Source organism: Cibotium barometz, chromosome 10 (assembly GCF_041138505.1).
Source record: "Cibotium barometz isolate CiBa-2024 chromosome 10, ASM4113850v1, whole genome shotgun sequence".
NCBI classification, from domain to species: Eukaryota; Viridiplantae; Streptophyta; class Polypodiopsida; order Cyatheales; family Cibotiaceae; genus Cibotium; species Cibotium barometz.
In genome coordinates, this window is record NC_141055.1 from 27,584,615 (window position 1) to 27,606,967 (window position 22,353).

At 43.1% G+C, this 22,353-nt stretch overlaps 1 protein-coding gene across 1 annotated transcript in view; it reads left to right on the forward strand.

The window, feature by feature from the left end:
- LOC147634735 (uncharacterized) overlaps positions 1-16,239 on the forward strand; it is a 40,047-nt gene extending 23,808 nt beyond the window's left edge. Inside the window, exons 2-10 of the mRNA XM_086803905.1 lie at positions 3,937-4,004; positions 4,137-4,198; positions 4,287-4,436; positions 4,528-4,701; positions 8,818-9,033; positions 9,160-11,066; positions 11,358-11,423; positions 12,948-13,017; positions 13,119-16,239. Coding sequence (XP_086660031.1) covers positions 3,937-4,004; positions 4,137-4,198; positions 4,287-4,436; positions 4,528-4,701; positions 8,818-9,033; positions 9,160-11,066; positions 11,358-11,423; positions 12,948-13,017; positions 13,119-16,070 — 5,665 coding nt within the window. The 3' untranslated portion in view covers positions 16,071-16,239. The remainder of the gene's footprint in view (positions 1-3,936; positions 4,005-4,136; positions 4,199-4,286; positions 4,437-4,527; positions 4,702-8,817; positions 9,034-9,159; positions 11,067-11,357; positions 11,424-12,947; positions 13,018-13,118) is intronic.
- The last annotated feature ends 6,114 nt before the right edge of the window (positions 16,240-22,353 follow it).

The following is a 22,353-nucleotide window of genomic DNA, read 5'->3' on the forward strand; positions in this document are numbered from 1 at the left end:
ATCCGACATAAATCGCCAATTTGTGGGGTCTCTTGTTTCGATAGCTCCTCGTCGTCCGTCGTGTAGACGATCTTTCGTGTTTTGACAGCTACTTGTCGTCCGTTGGTCTTGGTTTGTGGCTCGTTGACGTCGGCTTTGACCCGATTGTTGGTCACCCTCGTTGCCATCTGTCATCCGACCTTGCCATGTTTCAGCACAGGCCGTCTCTTACACCTCTTTCCAACGAGTCGACTTTCGCCCCCTTGCACCTCCTTTTGTACCTGGCCACCCTTCGGCCCGCCACATTGAAGCAATTGCAATGCATAAAAATTGGGGCTTTTCAGTTTGGAGCATGTAAGAGGAGATTACAGCAGCGATTTATCACATATGTATACACATTAAGTGTATTTGGATAATTTGGTACAGGTTTATACTTGTCGCAAGATGTAGGTAAAAATTTGCATAGGACATTTGGTTGCTTGGTAGTGCACATTGGTGCTTTGTTTGCTTGCAAGTGTATTTTGTCTACATGGCTCAAAAAGTGACGGGATCAACACCTCCTCTCATAGAGAGGTTGGGAGACAAGGCATTTACAGCCAAGGATAAGGGTAAAGCAAAGAGCTTTAAGCATGGGGGACACCAATCTAGTAAGGCTAGTCATGGAGAGTCCTCTTTTGGTGGTGAAATGTCTGGCAAAGGGGATGCAAACAAGCCTAAAAAGAAGGACAAATGTCACTATTGCCATAAGCCTGGCCACTACATCAATGAATGTAGAAAGCGGATTGCAAAAGAGAAAAAGAAAGATGCAAGCAATGCAATAGCAGACTCTTCTGATGACAAAGTAGAGCAATCGGCTAATGTAATTCAAGAAGAGTACACTTTTTTGGTCACATGCACTAGTGACACACCAAGTGCTTCAGACAATGATATGTCTTACATTGCATCTGATAGACAGGATGTATCATGGTATTTTGATAGTGGTGCTTCGAGCCATATCACTTCATGCAAAGATGTATTTCAGCACTTGGTTTATGCTTCTAATGGCCGCACTGTATTATGTGTAGATCATACGTGTTACAGGACTGAGTATTTTACCTCTATCATAAGCATTGTAATCATGTTTTACACGGGTGAGAATACAAATACATGTTTAGTGTGTGTGAGTACATGTTATTACATGCCCATTTGTATGTACATGTGTATGCATCGTCATATGTTTGTACATCTATATGTATGTGTTTTGGGTATCTCTCTCTTATTGTGTTGCAGGTATAGTAGCTAAGAACTCCTTTTCTTTTGGGGGCAGTTGGGTAAGAAACCCTGCAGCAGTCGTCTAGGTGATGTGGTGTTGCCACGTGGCACTTGATTGTAGCGAGCGCAGCATGCATGGCTGACGTGGGAGAGGCGACTTGGATTGTAGGCGAAGCTTGATGGCAAGCAGGCGCACGTGAAGTGGCTGATATAGCAAAGGCGGCCGATTGCAGTACAAAACGGCGAATTGGCGAATCCCCAAAAAGCAAAAGCATCGGTTTGCAAATCGTGAAGAGAGAGAAATAGCGTGGAATCAAACACAAATCGCCATGTATTTTTTTTATAAAAAAAAAGAAGAGAGAGGGAAAAGCTATTCGAAGAAGAGTTTAATAAAATCAAAAGCTCTTGTATTAGTTTTTTTTCTCTAAGGGTTTCTCCTAAACTTGTATAAAAAGGGGAGCCAAGGCTCTTGTTTCAACATAACACATCTTGGGTGAAAGCTTGAAGGTTCCGCAAAGCTTTGGGCTTACTCTCATACAGAGAGTAATTTGCTACCTTGTACAAGTTCACACTTTCACTATAGGGGGGATTTGTAGGCATATGCTCACTTATAGTAGTGCTACGTGTGAACAAGGCTTAACCAAGGGCGCTTTTTTCCCATGTGGTTTTCCCCCTTGGATATCAAGTGTGAAAGGACAATCTATCCATGTAACTTTTGTACTTCTATATTATATGGATGTGACTCACATGCAAGTGTTGACTTGCATTAGTGATTACCACACTTTGGGTCTTGCTCTCTCTTCCTCTCTCTCTTTTTGTGTGAGCTGCTTATTTTTGTAGCTAACCCTAATCTGTAGGAAACCCTACTATGTGTGAGTGTGAGTTCCAACAAGTCTTGGATGAGGAGAGACCCCGTCAGCCTCTGGTTTGCCCTTGTTGATTACCCTTTCCAATGGCCACATGCTAGTAGCATTGCAGCATGGCACATTTGGTGTGCTCGTTGCAGCAAGGCCATAGAGGGCACTACCACACTACCAATGGAGTCCATCCATAGCATTTGGACGGACATCATTCACACCCTCCGTGGCCAGTGGGAGAAGCTGTAAGGAGGCTCCAAGCGTATGCAGAAATGCCAAAAGGCTTTTCTGCGGATCTGGAGTAGTGGTCCTTTCGTCAGCGTGAGACAGGGAGGTGACTTGACGTTACAAGCCACCTGTTTGGCTGTACCCCTCCGCCCCCCCCAATTGTATGAGATAGCCTTCCTTCGAGAGTGACCAGCCAGCAAGAAAGAGCCTCTTTGTACCCATCTTTTTTTTCTTGTCTCCAATGTTTCAGACTGGGTCATACACTTAGCCGTTTCGGTTGCGTTTTGGTAACAAATGGAAGGATCTATTCTTTGGGGGAAAAAAAAAGAAATAGTTACAAGCTTAAACTGATATGTCATATATAACTAATATGGCCATCTTGAATTGCTTACCAATGTTGTTTTTGAATGGGAGAGTTAATTAGGGTTATTCATGTGGGAGACATACACAGAGAGAAGAAGGAGAGAGAGAGAGACATATGTGGGGATAAGTCAACTCAAGCATTGAGTGTGTGACTCCCCTATCACACATGTATATTGCACTAGTACACATAGTGCACTTAGTATATTAGAAGTACTAAGTGTACTATGTACTATAACTTATGGACTTGTACACATTATAAGGGTGGGCATAATGCCTTTACCCCAACAACCTCCCACTTAAAGGCAAAGTGTCCTTAAATGAAGGAAAAGAAAAAATCAACATGTACATAATAATATACAAGGCCATATCAAGGCTGAAACTGGCCTCATCCAATGCCCATCAAGTGTCTGCAATGAGCAAACCGCTCTGGAGGCAAACTCTTTGTCAACAGATCAGCCGGGTTGTCATCCGTATGAATCTTAACAAGTTGAATTAGGGAGACTTCAGCACTTCCAATGCTTTGTGAGGGAGAGTCTTCATCATTTCTGGTCTCTTCAGAAGCTGGAACAACTCTGGAGCATCCTTTAGGACTTTGACACTAGATTGCTTTGTGATAAGAGGTTGAGACGTTTTTTTTTTGGGGTATTATCAGCTGCCGGTATTGCCTATCTCATCATCCTTCTGATGTAGTCTCCCTTTGCGGTGGCTAGCCACAGAGATAAACTCCCCTCCCCCCCTTCCTTTTTCTCTCCTGCCCTTCCATTTGTGTATTTGTGCTTCATTACAGTGTGCTGTCTGGTGAAGGTCTTTGTTTGGACTTTAGCTTGATGTACATATCTTTTGCTAACTGAAGGAAAAACCCAGCAAATTTGCTAGGGTTAATTCTGCAGATAGACTGTTGGGCTTCGTGAGGTGTACATATTTTAACTCTATGTTCCTTGCTTGAAAAGTGAACACTTGCATTCTTGCTTTCTAAGTTATTACTCGAACACCATTCACTTTAGCTTATTGGCACTGCGGGCAGCAGTGGTGATCGCATCAGTTTGCTCTTTTTGTATAAGATAAAAAAGAGCAGAAGTTTACAGTTTGGACCAATCACCATAGTGGAGAAATGATGTTGCTCTTGTGCCCAGGCCCCACAGTGCTGGCGATGCTGCTGTACCCACAGTGCCAGCATGTGGATTTTTTCGTGCGTCTTGTTTATCGGTGTTTTTTTACATGTTGAAGATTTTTGAAGTGATTGTATGATTTTATGCAGTGCTTCTTTGGCCTTGAGATCCCTTGGCTATGTTGTGCACCATGAGAAGATTGTAGCCGGAATTTCTGGTGAACAGCTTTACCTTTAGCATTCATATTGACTTATTTCTCACTAGCTTGATTCGTGAGTGTATTGTGAGGGATCCAGTTTATTTAATTTCTTGGCCTTACATTCTGTATTCTGATTGGTCTTTTCTTTAGATGAAAGTGCTTCAGCAATTTTGCGCTCTCTTTGCCAACTTATCACTTCAACGGACAAGAAAGTATGCAAATGTGCATTTGTCTGCGTTGTGTTCTTGCTCCAAGGTTTTATAGATATATTCTCAGATTTTCTTTTGATTTTGTCTTTAGGCGCTTTGTAGCCTGGCTGTTTGGTGTTTGGGGATTCAGGAACTTCGGCCACAATCAGTTGAAACCCACATGGAGTTAATATCGCAAGCTTTAGTGCATGCAATTGACAACCCCATGAGTTCAAAGGCTGTAACATATGATGCTCTACAGGCAATGACTTCTATCATTACAAATGTCACTAAATGTTGCTTGTGGGATAAATGGAAGAGTTAAAATTTAAGATTTTGCTTTTGTGCATCAGGCTTTAGTAAAAGTGGCACAAAAAGTTCCAGATTTCAGGAAAACATCATCACTCTGGGCACCTGCTGTGTATAGAAGGTTACTCTCTGCTGACAGAAAGGACCGAGACATGGCAGAACAGAGTTTGAAAGATTTGGAATCAACTTTGCTGCCACCACAGCTCGCTCTTTCAAAGGTGTGAAACCAAATTATCACGATTTTCTCAATTTTGTACAAGCTGGTTTAGTGATTGTAGAAAAAACATTATACTCATGTGCTAGCTTTTGTAAGATGTTTATAGCAAGGTTGGCAAGGATTGGTCATGCTGAGATTAAAAGGGTATTATTAGAAGGTTGGCGCTGCTGCATGCTCCATGAATCACCTACCAGGCTCTCCGATCGCCCTCAGAGGGTGTGAACTAGGTCAGTGTAATAGCGGATGGGCTTTGCTGGCGTATTGACTGTGCCTTGATGGCCACACTGCATTGTGCCCGCCAGATGTGCAAGGTTGCCATGCTACCGATGAGCTCCCTGCATTGGAATGTTGGTTCTGGGGTGTACTAAGTGCCACTGGGGCTGTGGTGACGGTGATAGGGGTGATCCGAAGGTGAGTGAGCTGAGGTGCGTGATGTTCGCTGGTTTGTCGCTGTCCTCATAGAGGAGTGTTAGATCCAGTCACCCAAGTGACAACTCATAAGGTTTCTGGGTCTGCTATTGAACAAGTGCAAGATCTGCCACACCTGTTGTGTCTTTAGGCAAGGTAATGTCGTTGGGTCTCCTGGGGGTGCCACCTGGCTGCAGGAGGTAGGCAAAGGGTGATTGTGAGCTAGGTGGCCATCGTAAGACTGATGTGGGCAACCAGTCAAAGGAAGGGTGTGAATGTCCTTGGCCGAAAAGTGCTCCTTCCCAAAGTAGGAGAAGAAGAAGTGGGGGGTGGGGGAGATGGGGTCGTCTGTGACTTGGAGAGCATTTGTGGTCGTGAAAGCTTACTATCCACACCCTTCGTTTGGGGTGCGTCAAATCCTTCTCATAAAGGGCCCTTGTATGTTGCTGACAACCATGGCTGCTGATCACAAAAGAAAGAGTAAGGTTACTCTCTTTGATGCTGCCAATGGGATGCTGTGTTGGGAGAAGATCGCCACCCAAATAGGGGGCAGAGGCAAATCTATAGGGATCTGTCACTCTCGGGGAATGTTTGAGTTGATGCCATTGATAAGATTCCTACCATCCCTGGTCTTGTTGCGAGTGGCTTTGCTTGAGCAAGGGGACGTAGCTCTTTAAAGTGTAATGAAGAGGAATAACGAGGAATCCATTGATTGTGTTGGGACAGCTCTCATGTGGTGCTAGGGATTATAGAGAGGAGGGGATCAAAACGCAGATGAGGGCAGCCGGGATCTAGTCTTCTGAAAGCATGTTGGAGTATCTACGGGCGGAAGGAAGCATAGACAAAGAAAGAGAGAGAGTGCAATTGTTCACAAGATCAATTTGTTTAATAGCAAGATGCTTTTACAATGGCAATAGCCAGCAGATGGGTGATAGTGTGCAGGGATTGGATAATATAAGTGTGATGAGGGAGGCTAGAAGCTGGCCGACTGCATGATGAAGTGGACGACAGCAGCCCACGACCCATAAAAGGAGAAAAAATATATAAATGCCAATAAAAGGTCCAGTTTCCTAAAGTCTCCCAATAGTAATATGTCTCCCATGTTGGCAAACCTCATGATATCATCATATAGTGGTGTGTAGGGCGACTCTCTTGATGGTGCAAACTTGGAGTGGGCTGGGGGAAAGTAGCATACCGCCACATATAGCTCGCGGAGCCCCCCTCTGCATATTCGGACCCACATGTACCTCGCATCTGCATCTCTATGCACCACATGCATTTTGTCACGAAGCTCCTCCCTAAAATGTATTGCCACTCCTCCAGATCCTCTGGTACCTCCCACTGTGTGGTTGAGGGATTCCCATCTATAACCCCGCATGTCAGGAAGCCTCTTGTTTGTGCACTGATGGTCTTCGTATACATAGCAATATTATTGTGTTTGAAAGTATCCTCAAAGTATCATGCATCTGTTCTAAGGGCTCCGTTGCAATTCCACACCGTGAATCGCAAGGTCTCATAGGCCGCACACCGTCAAGTGGGCCTCCTCTCCGTAATGATGGCTCGGCCATCTTTGTATGAAGCTCGACTCAAAGTTTCAAAAGCTTGTCTTTGTGGGTTATAACTCTCTTTCCAAGGGATACAGGTTGTATGATCTAGAGAGGAACGAGGTTGTTGTCAGCAGGGATGTGGTCTTTGATGAGCATGTTCCGGTTTCCATTGTGGATGAGCTGCCACTTCTTGGAGACCCAGAAGATTCTGATGATGATTCCCAGTCTATTGTGCCAGTTGGACAGCCTCAGTTAGTTGAGGAGGTTGAGCTCGTTGCTAGAGATGAGCCCCCGCAATAGCAAGAGGCTTCGCGTTCTGTTCAAGTACCCAAGTGGTTGGTGGACACCCTTTGGGAGTCAGGTGTCACGGAGCTTCCCTCGGAATGGACCACAGAGGACGGACCTCGAAGATCGCAAAGTTCGTGATAAAAGCCATTCAACAGAGCTTTTACAGGTAAACTATGCTTTGATGTCTCGTATCATGCGGGACAAAGACCCCACTTCCGTCAAGGAAGCCCTTGCACAGGATACTTTGAGGAAAGCCATGTGGGTGGAACTGGATGGCTATTGAGAAGAATAACACTTGGGAGTTGGTACCGAGGCCATCGAAACGATCTGTCATTGGTGTCAAGTGGGTCTTTAAGACCAAGTATACGTCAGATGGGTCGGTGGACAAACACAAAGCCAGACTTGTGGCTAAGGGTTATACTCAGCGGCTTGGCATTGACTATGAGGATACCTTTGCACCGACAGCGAGGATGACCACGATTCGGACACTGGTACCAATGTTACATGCACTGAGGTTTATCGTGGTAATGTATAACCGGGCCTTCTTTATACCTTTATGTGGTGAGATCTTTAGCATCCAATTCATTGAGTTCAGAGAGAAAAGAGAATAGAAGAGAAGTAGACGAGACACCATTGGGTTCCAATTACCCATTGAAGGCCCCCCTTGCAAGTAGGAGTATTTGCTTATATTAATCCTTTGGAGAAATGTTGTACAGTGCTTAAATTGATGTAGCTGTATCTAACCATTGGATAACTGGTACATTTTTGGATGAGTATCATCACTTGTGGTTTGGGGTTTTTTCTAGGACATGCGTGCCCCTTCAAGTCTCGGGATTCCTGAAGCTAGAGGAGGAAGAGGCTGTTGCTTTCTATTCCATTCACTTTGAATAGCAGATGGAGAGATGTGATGTAGTGATCACACTTGGCTCATTTGGTGAGTAGTGGGTCGCTCTGGGAAGCGTTGGTGTACTGACCCTTCCCCAATGATGGTTACTCATGCTTTGCGGTGCCTATGGTTGTATGGTGGATGCCCTATCAGATATTTACATTGGGACCTTGGTGAGTGGGAATGGACTGATGTGACTAAATCCATGAGGAACATACCTTTTTTCAGCTACATTGCGTAACGCCAAGTTGCTCATGCTTGGGTAGACCCAGAGAGTTCCCACTCTTAGGCCTCATTGGAAGGCGTATGACATTACACCGCCCATTCAGAGGAGATTTTGGCACTCGTACAGGAGGAGCCAGATATCCTACTTCTTTCGGTTGTTTCTACATGGTGGGTTGCCCACCAACAGGTGGAGATCTTGTTATACTTGTCCATAGGGGCATAGCTCAGAGATGCTTGCTTTAGGATACCCCCCCCCTCCCCGCGCCCCGGTTACAATACATACTAATTGACACCACCTGGGAGATTATGGCTAGTATCACATTGTGTCATATTTTGAAGACCAGATGTTTTATGACACCCATTGTATTTGCAATATATGGAGAGAGATCTTTGATACTCTTTTGGCCACCTGGGCCTGTCTACAGGGATCTTCTAGAGCTGCACAAACAAAACACAACAGATTTATGAGAGAATGGAACCATGGCATTTTCTTCTCCTCCACTCCTATGGAGCTTTTATGGCAGCATAATACCCTCGATTGGTTGAGCTCTTCCTGCCTTTTGGCTTGAGATCTCCCTTTGTATGACTAGAAAGAATTCACTTTTCTGAAGAAAAAAAAAGAAATCATGTAGACTGTATTGTGCAGCTGCGACTGGGCAAGCAGCTCTTTCAAGTGTGCTCAGTAATATGTAAAAAAAGATGCAAAATTTATGTGATACAATAGTTCAGACTGACAATCAATTGCTTCTTTGGTGCTCCACAGGTTGTAGCTGTAGACATAAATGATACACTTCTGCCAAAGATGGAAAAGATGGTAAGGTCAAGGGCCTTAGTACTGCCCTCTGTTTGTGCTTGGGGGTGGTTTGTCAAGCTTCTTGGAGGTCTAGCTGGAGAAAATAGAGTGCTGGTGAATCAGCTACTGAAGATAGTTGAGATTACTTTTACCAGCCATGACACTCTAGTTCGAAAGGCTTCATTGGTTTGTATTCTCAACCTTTATGTGCATAGATCTACCTTTCTCTCTTTTTAGTGCTTGAATACTTCTGATATGTGAATCTACTATCAGCTCACTAGGTCTCATTGAGGTGAACTATTTGTGCTGCAGGTCGCTTGGGAAGCCTTGATTGATGCCTTACTGCAGTTACCGGTCATATCAGGACTGCAGGAAAATGGTACTAAACCAGGGGTAGACACTCCGTCTCCTTCATTTGCTGAATATCAGAAGCCACTTGCGGCTCCTTCTCTAAAACGCCTGAAGCTCCTTATGATGCCTTTGATAACTTTCATGAGTGGTGAAAGAGATCAATCTGTTCGGCTTGCTTGCTGGCGCACGTGGAGTTATCTTGCACACAAGATTGGAGTTGCGATTAACCAATTATCAATAGCCTCCGTTGTAGTTGCTCCAATATTTGAAGCAATCTTTAAGTCTGGTCCTGATAAGGGTAATCCATCAGTTTGGGATCTCTGCCTCAATGCACTAGAAGACTTAATTTCTTGTAACGTCCAAAGTAAGCTCTATTCTTGTGTCTCTCGAGCTCTTTCTATTGGCATAGAGGGTAGGGCTCCATCCCCAAAGACTCCCACATGTCAAGCCACTGAAAATGGGGTTGAGAGAAGTTTAACTATCGAATGGGCTCCATTGTCTCTTGATTGGCTTGATTTTATACTAAGGTTGGTGAAGGTTCTCTGGAATTTTGGTGTCAAGGGTCTTAAAAACTCTTGTACGAGTGACCTCAGCTTGAATGGAGCCCTAAGAATGTTGCTGTTAGTGGTGAAAGCAGTAGAATGTGATGGAAAGGGTGCCGTTAAACCTTTAAAGCAACATGTTGAGTCTGTACATCTATTGCTGAGGTTTGTGAGTGGTCTTTCTTGTGAGGTTGAGTTGATACCAGGCTCCAAAGAGAAAATCTCTGTGGTGTGGTCTGCGGTTGAAGTTCTGATGGAGCTTCGGTCTCTTGTACTGTCATCATCTTTCTACAAGTTATCTCTTGCACATCTAGACAATCAAGAAAAATATGAACAGTCCTGCAGCTCCTTGGGCGGATTTGAGAGTGCAAAAGAAAAACAAGAAGTTACTGAGCCCAGAGTTTGTGATGTTACACCTATTGTGTATGTACTAGCAACATGGCTTCGACTTGGTTGTACTGTAGTTTTTGAAGGGGCAGAGAAGGAGAAATTCATGGAGGGAGTAGACAAACTGGCTGTATCCGCAATTGCAGGCCTGGGTATTATGGGTAACCTGCTTGGGATTGTACATGTGTTAGACTGGCTCCTCTCTGCTGTATTTTGTAAGCAGGATACAATAAGAAAAGCTGATGAAACATTTGTAATGGGCAGTGTAAATAGACGGGCAAGGCTTGCAGATATTGGTTTGCAGAATCATACTCACTTACTTCATATGTGGAAGGTTTTTGCTGAACATACAACAAGTTATCTAGGAAGTGTAAATAATGTACCGGCTGTTGAGGGTGGTATTGGTGATTCAGGCTATCAAGTTGTCCATAGCTTCTTGCTCTTTCCTCTGCAACTTTACCTGGAAGTCTCTTCCTCATGTCCTGGCTATAATGATGTAGCAGAAGGTTATAAAAGTTGCAAAGCTTCTGCAAATGCCACAACTCCTCTGGATGGTAGTGGTTCACAGTTGGTAGCTGCTACATGGGTCAAGCTCTTTGACTGTGCCTTGCGTATTCCATCTCTGATCTCTTCGCAGCCAAACTTTTTTGCTAGTGGGCTATGTCAAAGAATCTTGAAGTTGCTTGAAAAACAATGGCAACAAGAGGGTAACAAGGAGAAAGGTGCTGTGAATGAAAGCTTTCTTATAGCTGAGATGCTTGGAGTCATCGTTACAAATGTGTTGAAGCAGACAGAGATATCAAGCCTTGCAATGCTGGCTATAAACAGAAAGAAGAGATTAGGAAACTTCATGGGTGTACCTAGCCTTACTCATGGTGCAGCAGTGGGGGAAGCAGATGATATAAGTAATGTTCGGGACATCGTTTCTCTTGCTTCCAGGTTTTTTGCTAGACCTTATCCAGTCCAAGTTATGGGTGTGCAAACCCTCATAATAAGGCAGTAATGTGATCTTAGTTCTGGCTTGTTTCCCACCTTTCTGGTGTTGTCATCTAGAGAGCCTGCATTTGTGTCTCAATAGTTAATTTTAGAGGATGATACAATTGTAGCATGCTAGTCCATTCTCTCTTAGAATTTTCGTGAAAAATTCTGGTCTTTTCATATCTATAAGGTGTATGTTTGCAGTTTTTGAGTGACTAGTGCAATGACTATGTTCCATGTTTATTTTGCCAGGGTGCTAGATCTATCATGTGACAGGTTTTTAGCTGGGAAGACGTATTGGCAGGATCCTATGTCCAGGTATGCTCTTTTTTGTGTGTTGGCAATGGGCATTATCTTGTGTCCAAGTTTGGTGAGTACAAGGTGCTGAAGTGTCCTTGCTTTGGTGAGAGAATGAGAAGTGAACTGGCCTGTCAAATGTATTACACTAGAAGATTCACTTTCTGTCATGCTATGAGAGGAGTTAATGAGCTGAGAATTGTAGCTTGCTTGTTAGCAAATACAAAAGATGAGGCCGAATTCTTCATTGAGGAAGGCTTGAAGTGCATGGTTGGCTAGTCATATTTAGCTCCAGATCCTCTGATAAAACTCAAACTTAAGCGTTTCATTTTCCAGACCAGCTATCATGTGTGTGTTCTAACTTCTCTCTAGTGCTAGCCTTCATCATGGTCGAGTCTGCCCTTCACTTCTGGACTTGGTTTTTTGTTAAGTTTGGGAAATAACCTGAACTTTCCATTGATTTATGTCTTAATATTTAAGTGAAAAGAGGTGGTTTCATAGAGGAGGAGCATGCCCAAGTTATCCTTGACACTCTAGATTCAGATAGTTTTTCCTATCTATATTATGTAGTTGTCTTTTTCGTCTTGTTACAACCACTATGCATGATGAATGCATTTTGGATGCATTGTTTCTTTTGTTTGTTCTGTTAAACCCCCATCCCATCTACAAGTGTAACTTCAAAGTCCAGGGTTTTTTTTGTTTGGGGGGGGGGGAGAAGGGGTGATTCAACTTTTCGGGCTAGGGCTAGTAAACAGGCCATAAAAGTGATTGATTGTGACTTTGGGTGGAATATACGAGCATACATCAGGCAAAGGAGCAGGAACTAGAGGCAGAGTGGGGCAGCCATCTCACAAAGTGCCCAGACATCCATTGTTTTAGCGTAGCAGAGCTCAACAGATGAGAATCAAGAAGCAGCTGCTCTAAATCAGCTGAAGAGCATCCGTGTTAATCTGGGTGCACGTGTGAATAGCCTTTTGCTGACAGCTTCCTCTCACTTGCTGTAGAGCTGCCTGGTGCCACTTGTGGTTCGACTGTCCAACTTTCCTGTTTCATGCATCTCCATGGACGTTTGGCAAACCCAGCCACATGACTGACCTTCCAAAGATGATTGTCTTTCTTATAGTTCTTGTAAGGCTTTTAATTATAGAGAGCTGAAACATGGGCTGGGGCTGGGGCTGGGGCATGCCGCATGGGTTTCTAATGCCCCTCCTCATAGTTCTCTTGTAGCCGAGATTATGTAGATGTTTTTTTGTTAATCACCATCAAGAGCCTTTGTGTAATGCTGCAGCCGAGATTATGTAGATGTTTTTTTGTTAATCACCATCAAGAGCCTTTGTGTAATGCTGCACAATTATTCCATCTATATGATGGTCCACAGCTAGGGATGATTGGTCTTGCTAAGAGTTCTGGACTTCCATCTGCACTGCATGGCAAGGTTTCTTCATGGTGGTGGTGTTGTTTGTTTGTTATCTATGCTTCAGCACTTCATCCATATTTTTTCACATTTATTTACTTGATTGAATTGTTTTTGATGGTTTTAAACAGAGTGCTACAAGAATTAGCAAGGTTTGTCACACGCCTTCACTCACAGCATGATCTGCTCATGTTCTTGCAGGTGACTTGATGAGAATTTGTTATTTGTAACTTTTTAGCCTTAAAATAATAGAGTTAAGGTAAGCATTAAGTCTGACAGAAGTCTTGCTTGGTGATGTCCAGGACTTTTCCAGGCCTTTTGCGAAGTGGCTGAAGTCTTCTGAGGGCATTTCCTGCAAACAGGATACAAACTGCTCTTCAAACGTACTTTTGCAGGCTCTACAGAAAGCGTGGGAGAGTCATCTCGAGTGCTTACAGAAGTGTCATCCTCCTCTGACCTTCGACTCTAATCTCCTTTCTCTTCAAGCCCCTGCCTTACTACCAGCATTCCAACATTCCCAGACTTCTATATCTAACTGCACTCTTTCATTTTGGGAGGCAACTTATGGAAATAAAGCACCCTTCTTGAACTATCCACCCTGCTTGGTTCCTGTACTTGGCCAGCTGAAAAACAAAGCGAAGGTTTCTTTGCCAGGTTGGAATAAGGGTTCTGTTAAAGTTTCAAGGGGAAGATCATGTGGACTTGTTTCTCCCACATATAGGGGAAGGAGGTGGCTTCAATTGTTTCAAGAACACTTGGTGGATACCAAAAAAGCTTCACATTGCAAGACTGTGTCTGCTGGGCCCAAATCTAAACACAACGATGTGGACATACCTTCTAAAGTTGGCTCGTCATCCTTGCCTGTAAGTAATGCAAGTTTGGAATCAAAACTCACTAATGTACCAATAAATGTGCTGATAGAAAGAAGTGGAGGGTCAAGTGGCTTTGCGCAAGCCGCCTCCACAAGCATGGGAGCCCTGCAAACAGGGTTTGATTCTTCTCAAGCTGCTGTCCCTCTCAGTGCAGATGCATTATTACACTGCCAATCTGTTTCTGATCCTGCCGGCAGCTCAGGACAAAGTGCTGGTGTAACTGAGACAGTTAAAAATATAAGAGCACGGCCTGAACAGGGTCGCGAGCATTGTTGTGGAGATGAGAATGGGGGTATCATGCAGGGGACAGACAAAGAAGCAGCAGCACCTTTTACAAAAGAGACTATGACTGCTCCTATATGCTCTGGTATCAAGCTGCCAATCAGTTGCAGTGAAGTGACCTTGTATATGCAAGGTGCCACTAATAAGGCCATTGGCTCTGAATCAGATTCAGGAGCTTCTGCCTGGAGGAAAAAACTCAGGTTCTTAGATGAAACATTTGATCATGCTTCTACTCCTGTCATTAAAAAAGGAGCTGGCCTTTTGACAGAACTCCAGAAAGAGGTTAGGATGGCACAACAAGGAGCTTCTGGAAGGTCAGCAAGAGACAATCCTGTTGCTCTCAAATTTAGTAGCCATCCTTTGGATGTAAAAGCTACTCAGACCATGAGGTCTCTGGATGCGTTGAGCTGCCCGGTTGAGAAAAGGATGCAAATCATGAGGACCCTGCAAGTCATGAGTACTCCGGTGAGAGAGTCAAGGATACGAAAGAGATCCAGAGCACACCAAAAAGGTGAGGTAAAAAAACTTGGCATTTTACATCAACGATTTTTGAGAAGCTCAGGGCGCTTGAGAGGAGGGAAATTCTGGAGGGATATGTCAGGTACAGTCAAAGCCTTGCAAAAGATCAGCAAGCAGGTCAGACCCCTAAGTTTAGGGTCAGAATTAGATAAAGGTGTTTCTGAGGCTACCAGGGACTCTGTAGAAGAGGATACATATGCTGTGCAGAAGTTCAGGAAGCGGGGTAGACCCCCAACTTTGAGGTTAGCCAAAGATAAAAGTGCTGCAGAGGCTAACGGGGACTGCACAGACGAAAAGGCACATGCTGTACAGAATTTTAGAAAGAGGGGTAGACCCCGGGGCAGGCCCTCAACTTTAAGTTTAGCAAAAAATAAAATCGCTGCAGAGGCTAATGGGGACTGCACAAACGAAAAGGTACATGCTGTTCAGAAGTTTAGGAAGAGGGGTAGACCCCGAATCTTGGGGGTGGTCAAAGATAAAGGTGCTGCAGAGGCTATTCGGGATTGTGCAGAAGAGGTGTATGCTGTAGCTGACACTCAAGACATGAGCCAACATATGCAAACATCCTGTGACCAGGGTTTCAGTGTGGGTCCAAGTAAGACTGAAAAGCTTGGAAGGCAAGTCAAAGCTGAGTCTCCTTTTCGAGTGCAAACTCTCAATCGTGGTGTTTTAGGCAAAATTTTCAGTTCACTCGTGGAACAGTCTGATGCAAACAATGTTGCTGGCATTGTTTCTAGAAGGCCACATCATCGGAAGAACAATTTTCCAAAAAGAGTACCTCTGAGTGAGAGAGGGCAGCAGGAAGATGGGGAACCTCAAGAATCGTATGGAATAGAATTTCAAAGTAAAGTAAAGCTTGGGAAGAGGTTGAAAGAGGCAGAACACCAAATCGACTTTCAGCCTGACATTAGAGGCTTCGTTTCTGCCACTCCTTCAAAGATACTAAGATCTGGTAAAAAGCTGAAGGCTAACAGAGTTGAACTGTGGAAAGCTGATTCAGTTGCCATTAAACAATCGAACAAGGCAGCAGCTCTCAGCAGAACATTCCCAATAGCCACTTCCAGTGAAGAACTTGGAGGTTTCAGTCAATCACTGGGTGCCCTGCACCTTGGAAATGAAATAGAAGGTGCTGGCATTGGAACCAATCCTGATTTGTTTTTTCTAAGAGGCTCTTTAAATCTACATAGTCCTGAGAGGCTGCAAGCAGTGAATCAACCAAGTCTATGCCAAGGCAATTGTAAAGAGAGCCAGGTCTTGGAAGGACCTGTTACATGTGCTTCTGAGGGAAACATAGCATGTCCTGCAGATTGTGAAATCAACAGATGCTTGACCACTTTGGGATGCCTTGAAAACAGCAGTAGCCATGTTGCGAATTCATTATGGAAAGAGTGCCAAATTGAGAAAGAATTGGTGGAATTCATAGGCACAAAATGGAGAATGTGTGATCTCCTTGCTGGTCTGAGTGTTTCTTCCAAATGGAAAACCATGAAGCTGGATGATTTAGAATGTGCACAAAAATTTCTATCAATTCTTCAAGGTATCGTCTGTGATAGCAAGGAGAGACTGCTCCACAGCCTTTGATTTGAAAATTAACATTTGTAACGCAAATGTGTAAACATCTGAGTCTTGGGTAGCATGATGGGATCATGTAGAGGCTGGTTACCCACACTTACCTTTGAAAGATGTGACTCTTATAATCCAAATGTAAGCATAAGCCTCAAGTGGCATGATGGTAAGTTTTTAAATTTCATTATTGGTCCCACAAAGTTGCAGGACTATATGTGGCAGTAAGGAATTTTTGAGCAGAATCTTAGGTTTGGTCAACATTCACACCTAGAAATCAACAAATTTTCCAATAAATGGGCTTGTTTATTTGTGACTTTTTTTTTTGGCATTGAAGCTAGCAAAGTCAATACATGCATGGTGGGTTATGCAATCAAATGTAGCTATGTTAAGGTGAGGCCTCCCTAACTTTGCGTGGTAGCTGCAGCTTCCCCAAGTCTCCCTCCAAATAAAAAGGCCATTGGAACCATCGTCTGGGTTGGAGCACCAGGTCACATACAGCTTCCAGCTACTTCTATCCTGATTGATGCGCCTCCTGGCTGGATGCCAATTCCTGTACGCACTTGTTGCAAAATCCTTCTTGGGCATGAGTTGCTCAACCTTACTGACACCAACTTGGCTTTGCAATGAGTCTTGTCTGGTTTGTAGTTCCTACACCCTTGGACCTTGGATAAGGCCGGGGTCAAATAAGTATGCTGGAAATTTCCCAGTTCGAAGTTTTGCTTGGGGGGCAAACATTGGGCATCTCGGTCTGCTAGCAGGTTCACACCACAACCGTGTGCTGAATCCCATGTCTTACATCTGCGGGCTGAAGAGGAAGGTATTTTTGTGATTGCTTCAATGAGCTGGCATGCCAGCTCACCACCAGCTTTTTGCTTTTCATCTGGACGCGGGGACTGTTTGCTCTGATGATTGGTTGCAGGCGAGTTCTTCACTCTTCCAGCGGTCTTGCCTGTCAGCAAATTGTCTAGATCAGCTTCCAAGGATTTGTTTTTGGGGGATTCACAAACACCAATATAATAATTGGCTTCTACCAATAGTGCAGTAGCTCCCTTTTCACAAGGTCTGCTGAGATGCAAGGGTAACGTCAGATATGTGGACACCATGGGATATCACAAAACATAATAAATGTTGGACATTTTGAACCATCAAGCTTTCTCAGCCCATTGCATCCAATTCAAGTGTGTGGAAGCCCCTAGAGAAAGGATTTTGTGCTAGTTCTTGTTGGAGAATAGCTGAGTAGTTAAAAGAAGCTAACGCTCTATTTGTGAGAAACTTCATCCTGGTGAACTAGATGGTCCAAAAAGTTAGCTTTCCATTGTCATGAACACGTATGTTAAGCGTTAGCATCCACCCATGTAGATCATGGTAGCAGTTCTTTTGTTGATGAGATCTTCCTTGTGTTACATGGGTGAGAGCTGAAGCACTTTAATGGTGATTAAAGTACAAGAAGGGGTGTTCTGCCAATGGGACATTTTTATGTTGGATATGCAACCTACAAAAAGGTCAAGGCATGTGGAACAATGGTGTCAATGACAAAGGCATGGTAACAGTAACAAAATGGCACGTACTCCCTATACAGACTAGGAAAATAGTGGCTTTTGTTTTTGTTGTTTTGCCAACATTATATACACATTGTCAATGGGTGATGCTACTCATCCATCCGCTCTACACCTCCCATACAGTCTAGGCACATGCAAAATTTGATGATTGGTTCTAATTTGAGAATTTTAAGAGAACTCCAACGAGCATACACTCGGCAAAGGATGGACCTTGTGAACGGTACATTTTTTTAGCTCATCACGACTTGTTGGTAGAGAATTCAAGTGAGGTAACCACTCAGGCAATAGCCCCCACTATTCTCAAGCTTTATATAGGCCAAGGTTGCTCTGTTTAACCCTAGTGCAGGATGGGAGCCAAGTGGTCTTTTTGCTAAGAAGTGGTGAAACTTTGTAACCCTAAGGATGAACATCTTGAGTTTCAATGATTGATAGGAGATACTAGTGGCATGGGTGAGGAGGAGGAGAACAATCTAGGAATTCCACATTAGCTACTCTTGTAAGGGCATATATGCTTACGAGTAGCTGAAAGTGTAACCAACCTTGCAAGTGCCACTATGCTTTGGAAGGCATGTATTGCAGAAGCATAGAGTAGATTAAGTAGAGAAAATGAAAGGGTTCACCTGCACAGTATCAACTTGTCCTTGGAAGACATGCAAAGAGATGAGGGTTTTTACATATCAGGCAACCACCTGAAGTTTCACTTGAGTGCGCAAACTTTTGACTGTTTTTCTTGCTAGAATTCTGAGATTTTATGGGGATCTACCCTGTCCTCATGAATGACACTGACTGCCCAATTTTCGAGCTACAACCTGCCACACAGATCAGTAAACAGCCTTCAAGACATAACTGAAGGAAGTAACTTGACAAAAGACGTAACTTAAGAGGAGAACTAAGATACACATGAAGCCTCTGCTTCCAAGGCAATCAATCATACGCCTTTCTCTTCTCCCTAACAGACAGAATTTAGTGCAAACTAGATTGGAACCATTTCTTTTGATTGCATTCCCATGGATGGAAATGATTATAAGCTTTTAGGCTGATAATCTTAAAGGCTTGATTGATCAAGCAAAGAGTAGAATTGAGATGAACAAGCTTGAGCAGGATGCCATGCACACCATTGATAACTTATTATGCATGCAAATTTTTTTTCTTGAAGCCCCTTTCAAGGGATGCAATGCAAGCATTGCACCACTCACACACCCCACGGATGTCAGGGTTTGAACCCGGGTCCATTCGTTTGGGTAGGGTAGAATGGTCTAGGCTAGACCACTTCGATGTCAGGGTTTGAACCCGGGTCCATTCGTTTGGGTAGGGTAGAATGGTCTAGGCTAGACCACTTCGGGTAGCGCCCGTTGACATTATGCATGCACTTTAGCAAGTAAATGCATGTGTTTGATTGTTTGTGTTTTCATTTGTTCTTGATTGCTTGTGTTTTTCCTCATTGTAGACACATGCCACACTGAATTATTTATAAACTTGTGTACTTTTTTTTTTAAATGTTTCAGTAAAGGCTGTTGGAGCACTTAATAATTTTATTTATTTGGCTACATATATTGATGAAAAGCGTATTGGCACATTATTTATTTGGCTACATATATTGATGAAAAGCGTATTGGCACATTATATTTATAAAAAAAATTTAAAGGATGAGACGATGAAATTGCTGAGGGCAAATATGTGCAAATTGTTATTATAAACAATGCCAAGCAATTCCATCGAGGTAACTTATCCCTAATCCGAATTAATGCTATTTTTCGTACCTCAACTTCCTTCAACAAAAACCAATTTGCACACTTTTTTTAAAATATAATTTACAAGCAATAAATAAATGTAAAGAGTTTATTTCTACTCCCATGTTCAAAATATCATAACTCAAGTACTCATTACATATATAATAGTCAACGTTACTTACTTTTTGTGATTATTTTGTCGATTGAGACCAAAGCATACCATTAATAATTGGTCTTAAATCACATATTGTAAGATTTATTGTTAACCTCGTCTCAAATAGATTGTCATGTCCATAGCCTCATGAAAACTCATAAACAAAAATATTAAGCTTTTGCCTTATTAATTAAGAATAGCATGATTTTTTTAAAACATTATGCAATGAGTGAAAAGTTTTTTTTTGTTTTTTTTTTGTCTGAGGGGCTTTGAACGCTTCTTTTGTGTATGTGTGTTGTGTGGGGAAAAAATGGACTATATTGTGAACCACTCTGTTGTTATCATAGTTTTGCCCGTTGGAACTACCATCTTTTATAAGGCAATGCTCGAACATATAGAGCAACACTACAATGTGCTTAATGTTAAATAGGAAAAGTCTATGGACCTAAGCTTAGTAATAGAGACCAAACTATTTTTAAGTTTAGTCCACTTAGTGTGAAAACTAGTCACTTGTATATAAGTCATTTTTGACAATAATCAATACATAATCATTCTCTTGCAATAGTTTTCTTGTGAGCTCCTCTTTTTTCCTCTTTGTGCTTGCTTGCATGTTCGCCTTTTGTGAGAGAGAACCATTGCGAATGACCATCTCTTCTTGCCTCTATCTAGGCATTGAGAGCTTTCCTTTCACCCTTTTAGTGTGATAATGGAGTGAGGATGCGACGCTAGTGCATCCATAATGGGAAGTTACATTTGGCATCTCCAAGGCAAAACCCCACACTCGAATGCTCCTTTTCGTAGCAAGGAGCATTTTAGTGTGATAATGGAATGAGGATGCGACGCTAGTGCATCCATAATGGGAAGTTACATTTGGCATCTCCAAGGCAAAACCCCACACTCGAATGCTCCTTTTAGTAGCAAGGAGCATTTCAGTGTGATAATGGAATGAGGATGCGACGCTAGTGCATCCATAATGGGAAGTTACATTTGGCATCTCCAAGGCAAAACCCAACAACACATGCCTCAACAAGGCTAAGGTAAGCTCTTGACTTGAACATATTTGGTACCACTGCCAGCGACGACTAGCTCAGGGCTTAGCTTTGTTTTTCCGTCCATTCCAAGCTATTGGGATCGCCTAATATTTTTCGATGTTGCTTAGGAGGCCACACTCTAAAACATACAATTTGGAACATTAGATGTGTTTGTTTATTATGTTTGATTTTGATTTGAAGTTTATTTTGCATCAAGATATTCTATTTCAACTATTGGTAGGGTAAAGCCCTAGTTTTTTGGTGATTTACATGAAATTGGAGCCCAAGATGCTTAGATTTCATTGGTTTAATCCAAGGATTAGGTTAGCATTTGCAATTAGGAGTGGAATCCTCTCTCAAAACATGAGCACTAAACTCTATTAGGTTGAATTAGAGTGAAATTATCCATTTTTGTTCATGTGCTTCATATGGATGATCTATCACTCATCAATCAATTTATGCGCACTCTTGCTTCAAACAAGAGTAGAACCCTCAATCCCTCAAGACAAAGGAGAGCTTACAAGCTCTATGTAAGTTGATTCAAAGAAGAGTTGCCTTTGGTGCCAAACCCCGAAGAAAACCGTACAAATCCTTATGTGGCACTAACCGACCAACCCCATGGCTCAAAAAGACCACCATGACCCCACAACACGTGTGTGTGCCACACTGCAACACCAACTCGCAAGCTAGAACAGGCAAGACAAAGCTCAATCAAGGGAGCCAGTAAAGCAAACAGTGGTGGCGTAGAAGCTTTTGTCGTGGATGGGTAAATGATTCTTCACCCTCACCCGCTTATAGCACGCGTATGGTAAGCGCAAACCCTAGCCTATATGTATATATGTAAGTAGCCCCCTCCCCCACATTTGTGCCACATGCACGTACATTTGCAGTACTTTGATACACATTTCCATCTCATATACACACATACATTCACACACTCTCGCTTGCACGTACATTTGCAGTACTTTGATACACATTTCCATCTCATATACACACATACATTCACACACTCTCGCTTGCACGTACATTTGCAGCACTTCCATACACACACACATTCACACACTCTCGCTTGCACGTACATTTGCAGCACTTCCATACACATTTCCACCTCATATACACACATACATTCACACACTTTTGCCTGCACGTGCACACACCATTACATTCACACGCTTTCACGTAAACATTTTGACATGTGCACGTGCACACACCATTACATTCACACGCTTTCACGTAAACATTTTGACATGTGCATGTGCATACACCATTACATTCACACACTTTTTCTTGCATAAGTACACCCATGTTTACATTTGCACGTGCATGCGCCAACACCTTGTGTGGGTATATTCAATTGCACATTCACTTGTGTACTTATATCTCCATGTGCGCCCACATTTTCACTCACATGTGCGCACTCCCCCTTGTACATCTCACACCCATTTACATCCACAAGTACACCACACATGCACATGTGCATACATATGCATGTGCACCGCTCCCCATTTGCATTTACACTTGCACACAACTACACTCACCCTGCACATGCACACACACACACACACCCATTTGCATGCATGTGCACACCCTTTTTTACATTGTGCGCACACATTTGTTTACACATATCCACCCATGCGCGCGTGTACTTTCATGCCCTTTCTCGCACCGCTTTCCTATGCATATGCATGCACACCTTCATGCACGTGCACGTGCACACCTTCATGCACACCTTCATGCACGTGCACACCCAAATAACCACATGCACGTGCACACCTTCATGCACGTGCACACCCAAATAACCACATGTACGTGCACACCCAAATA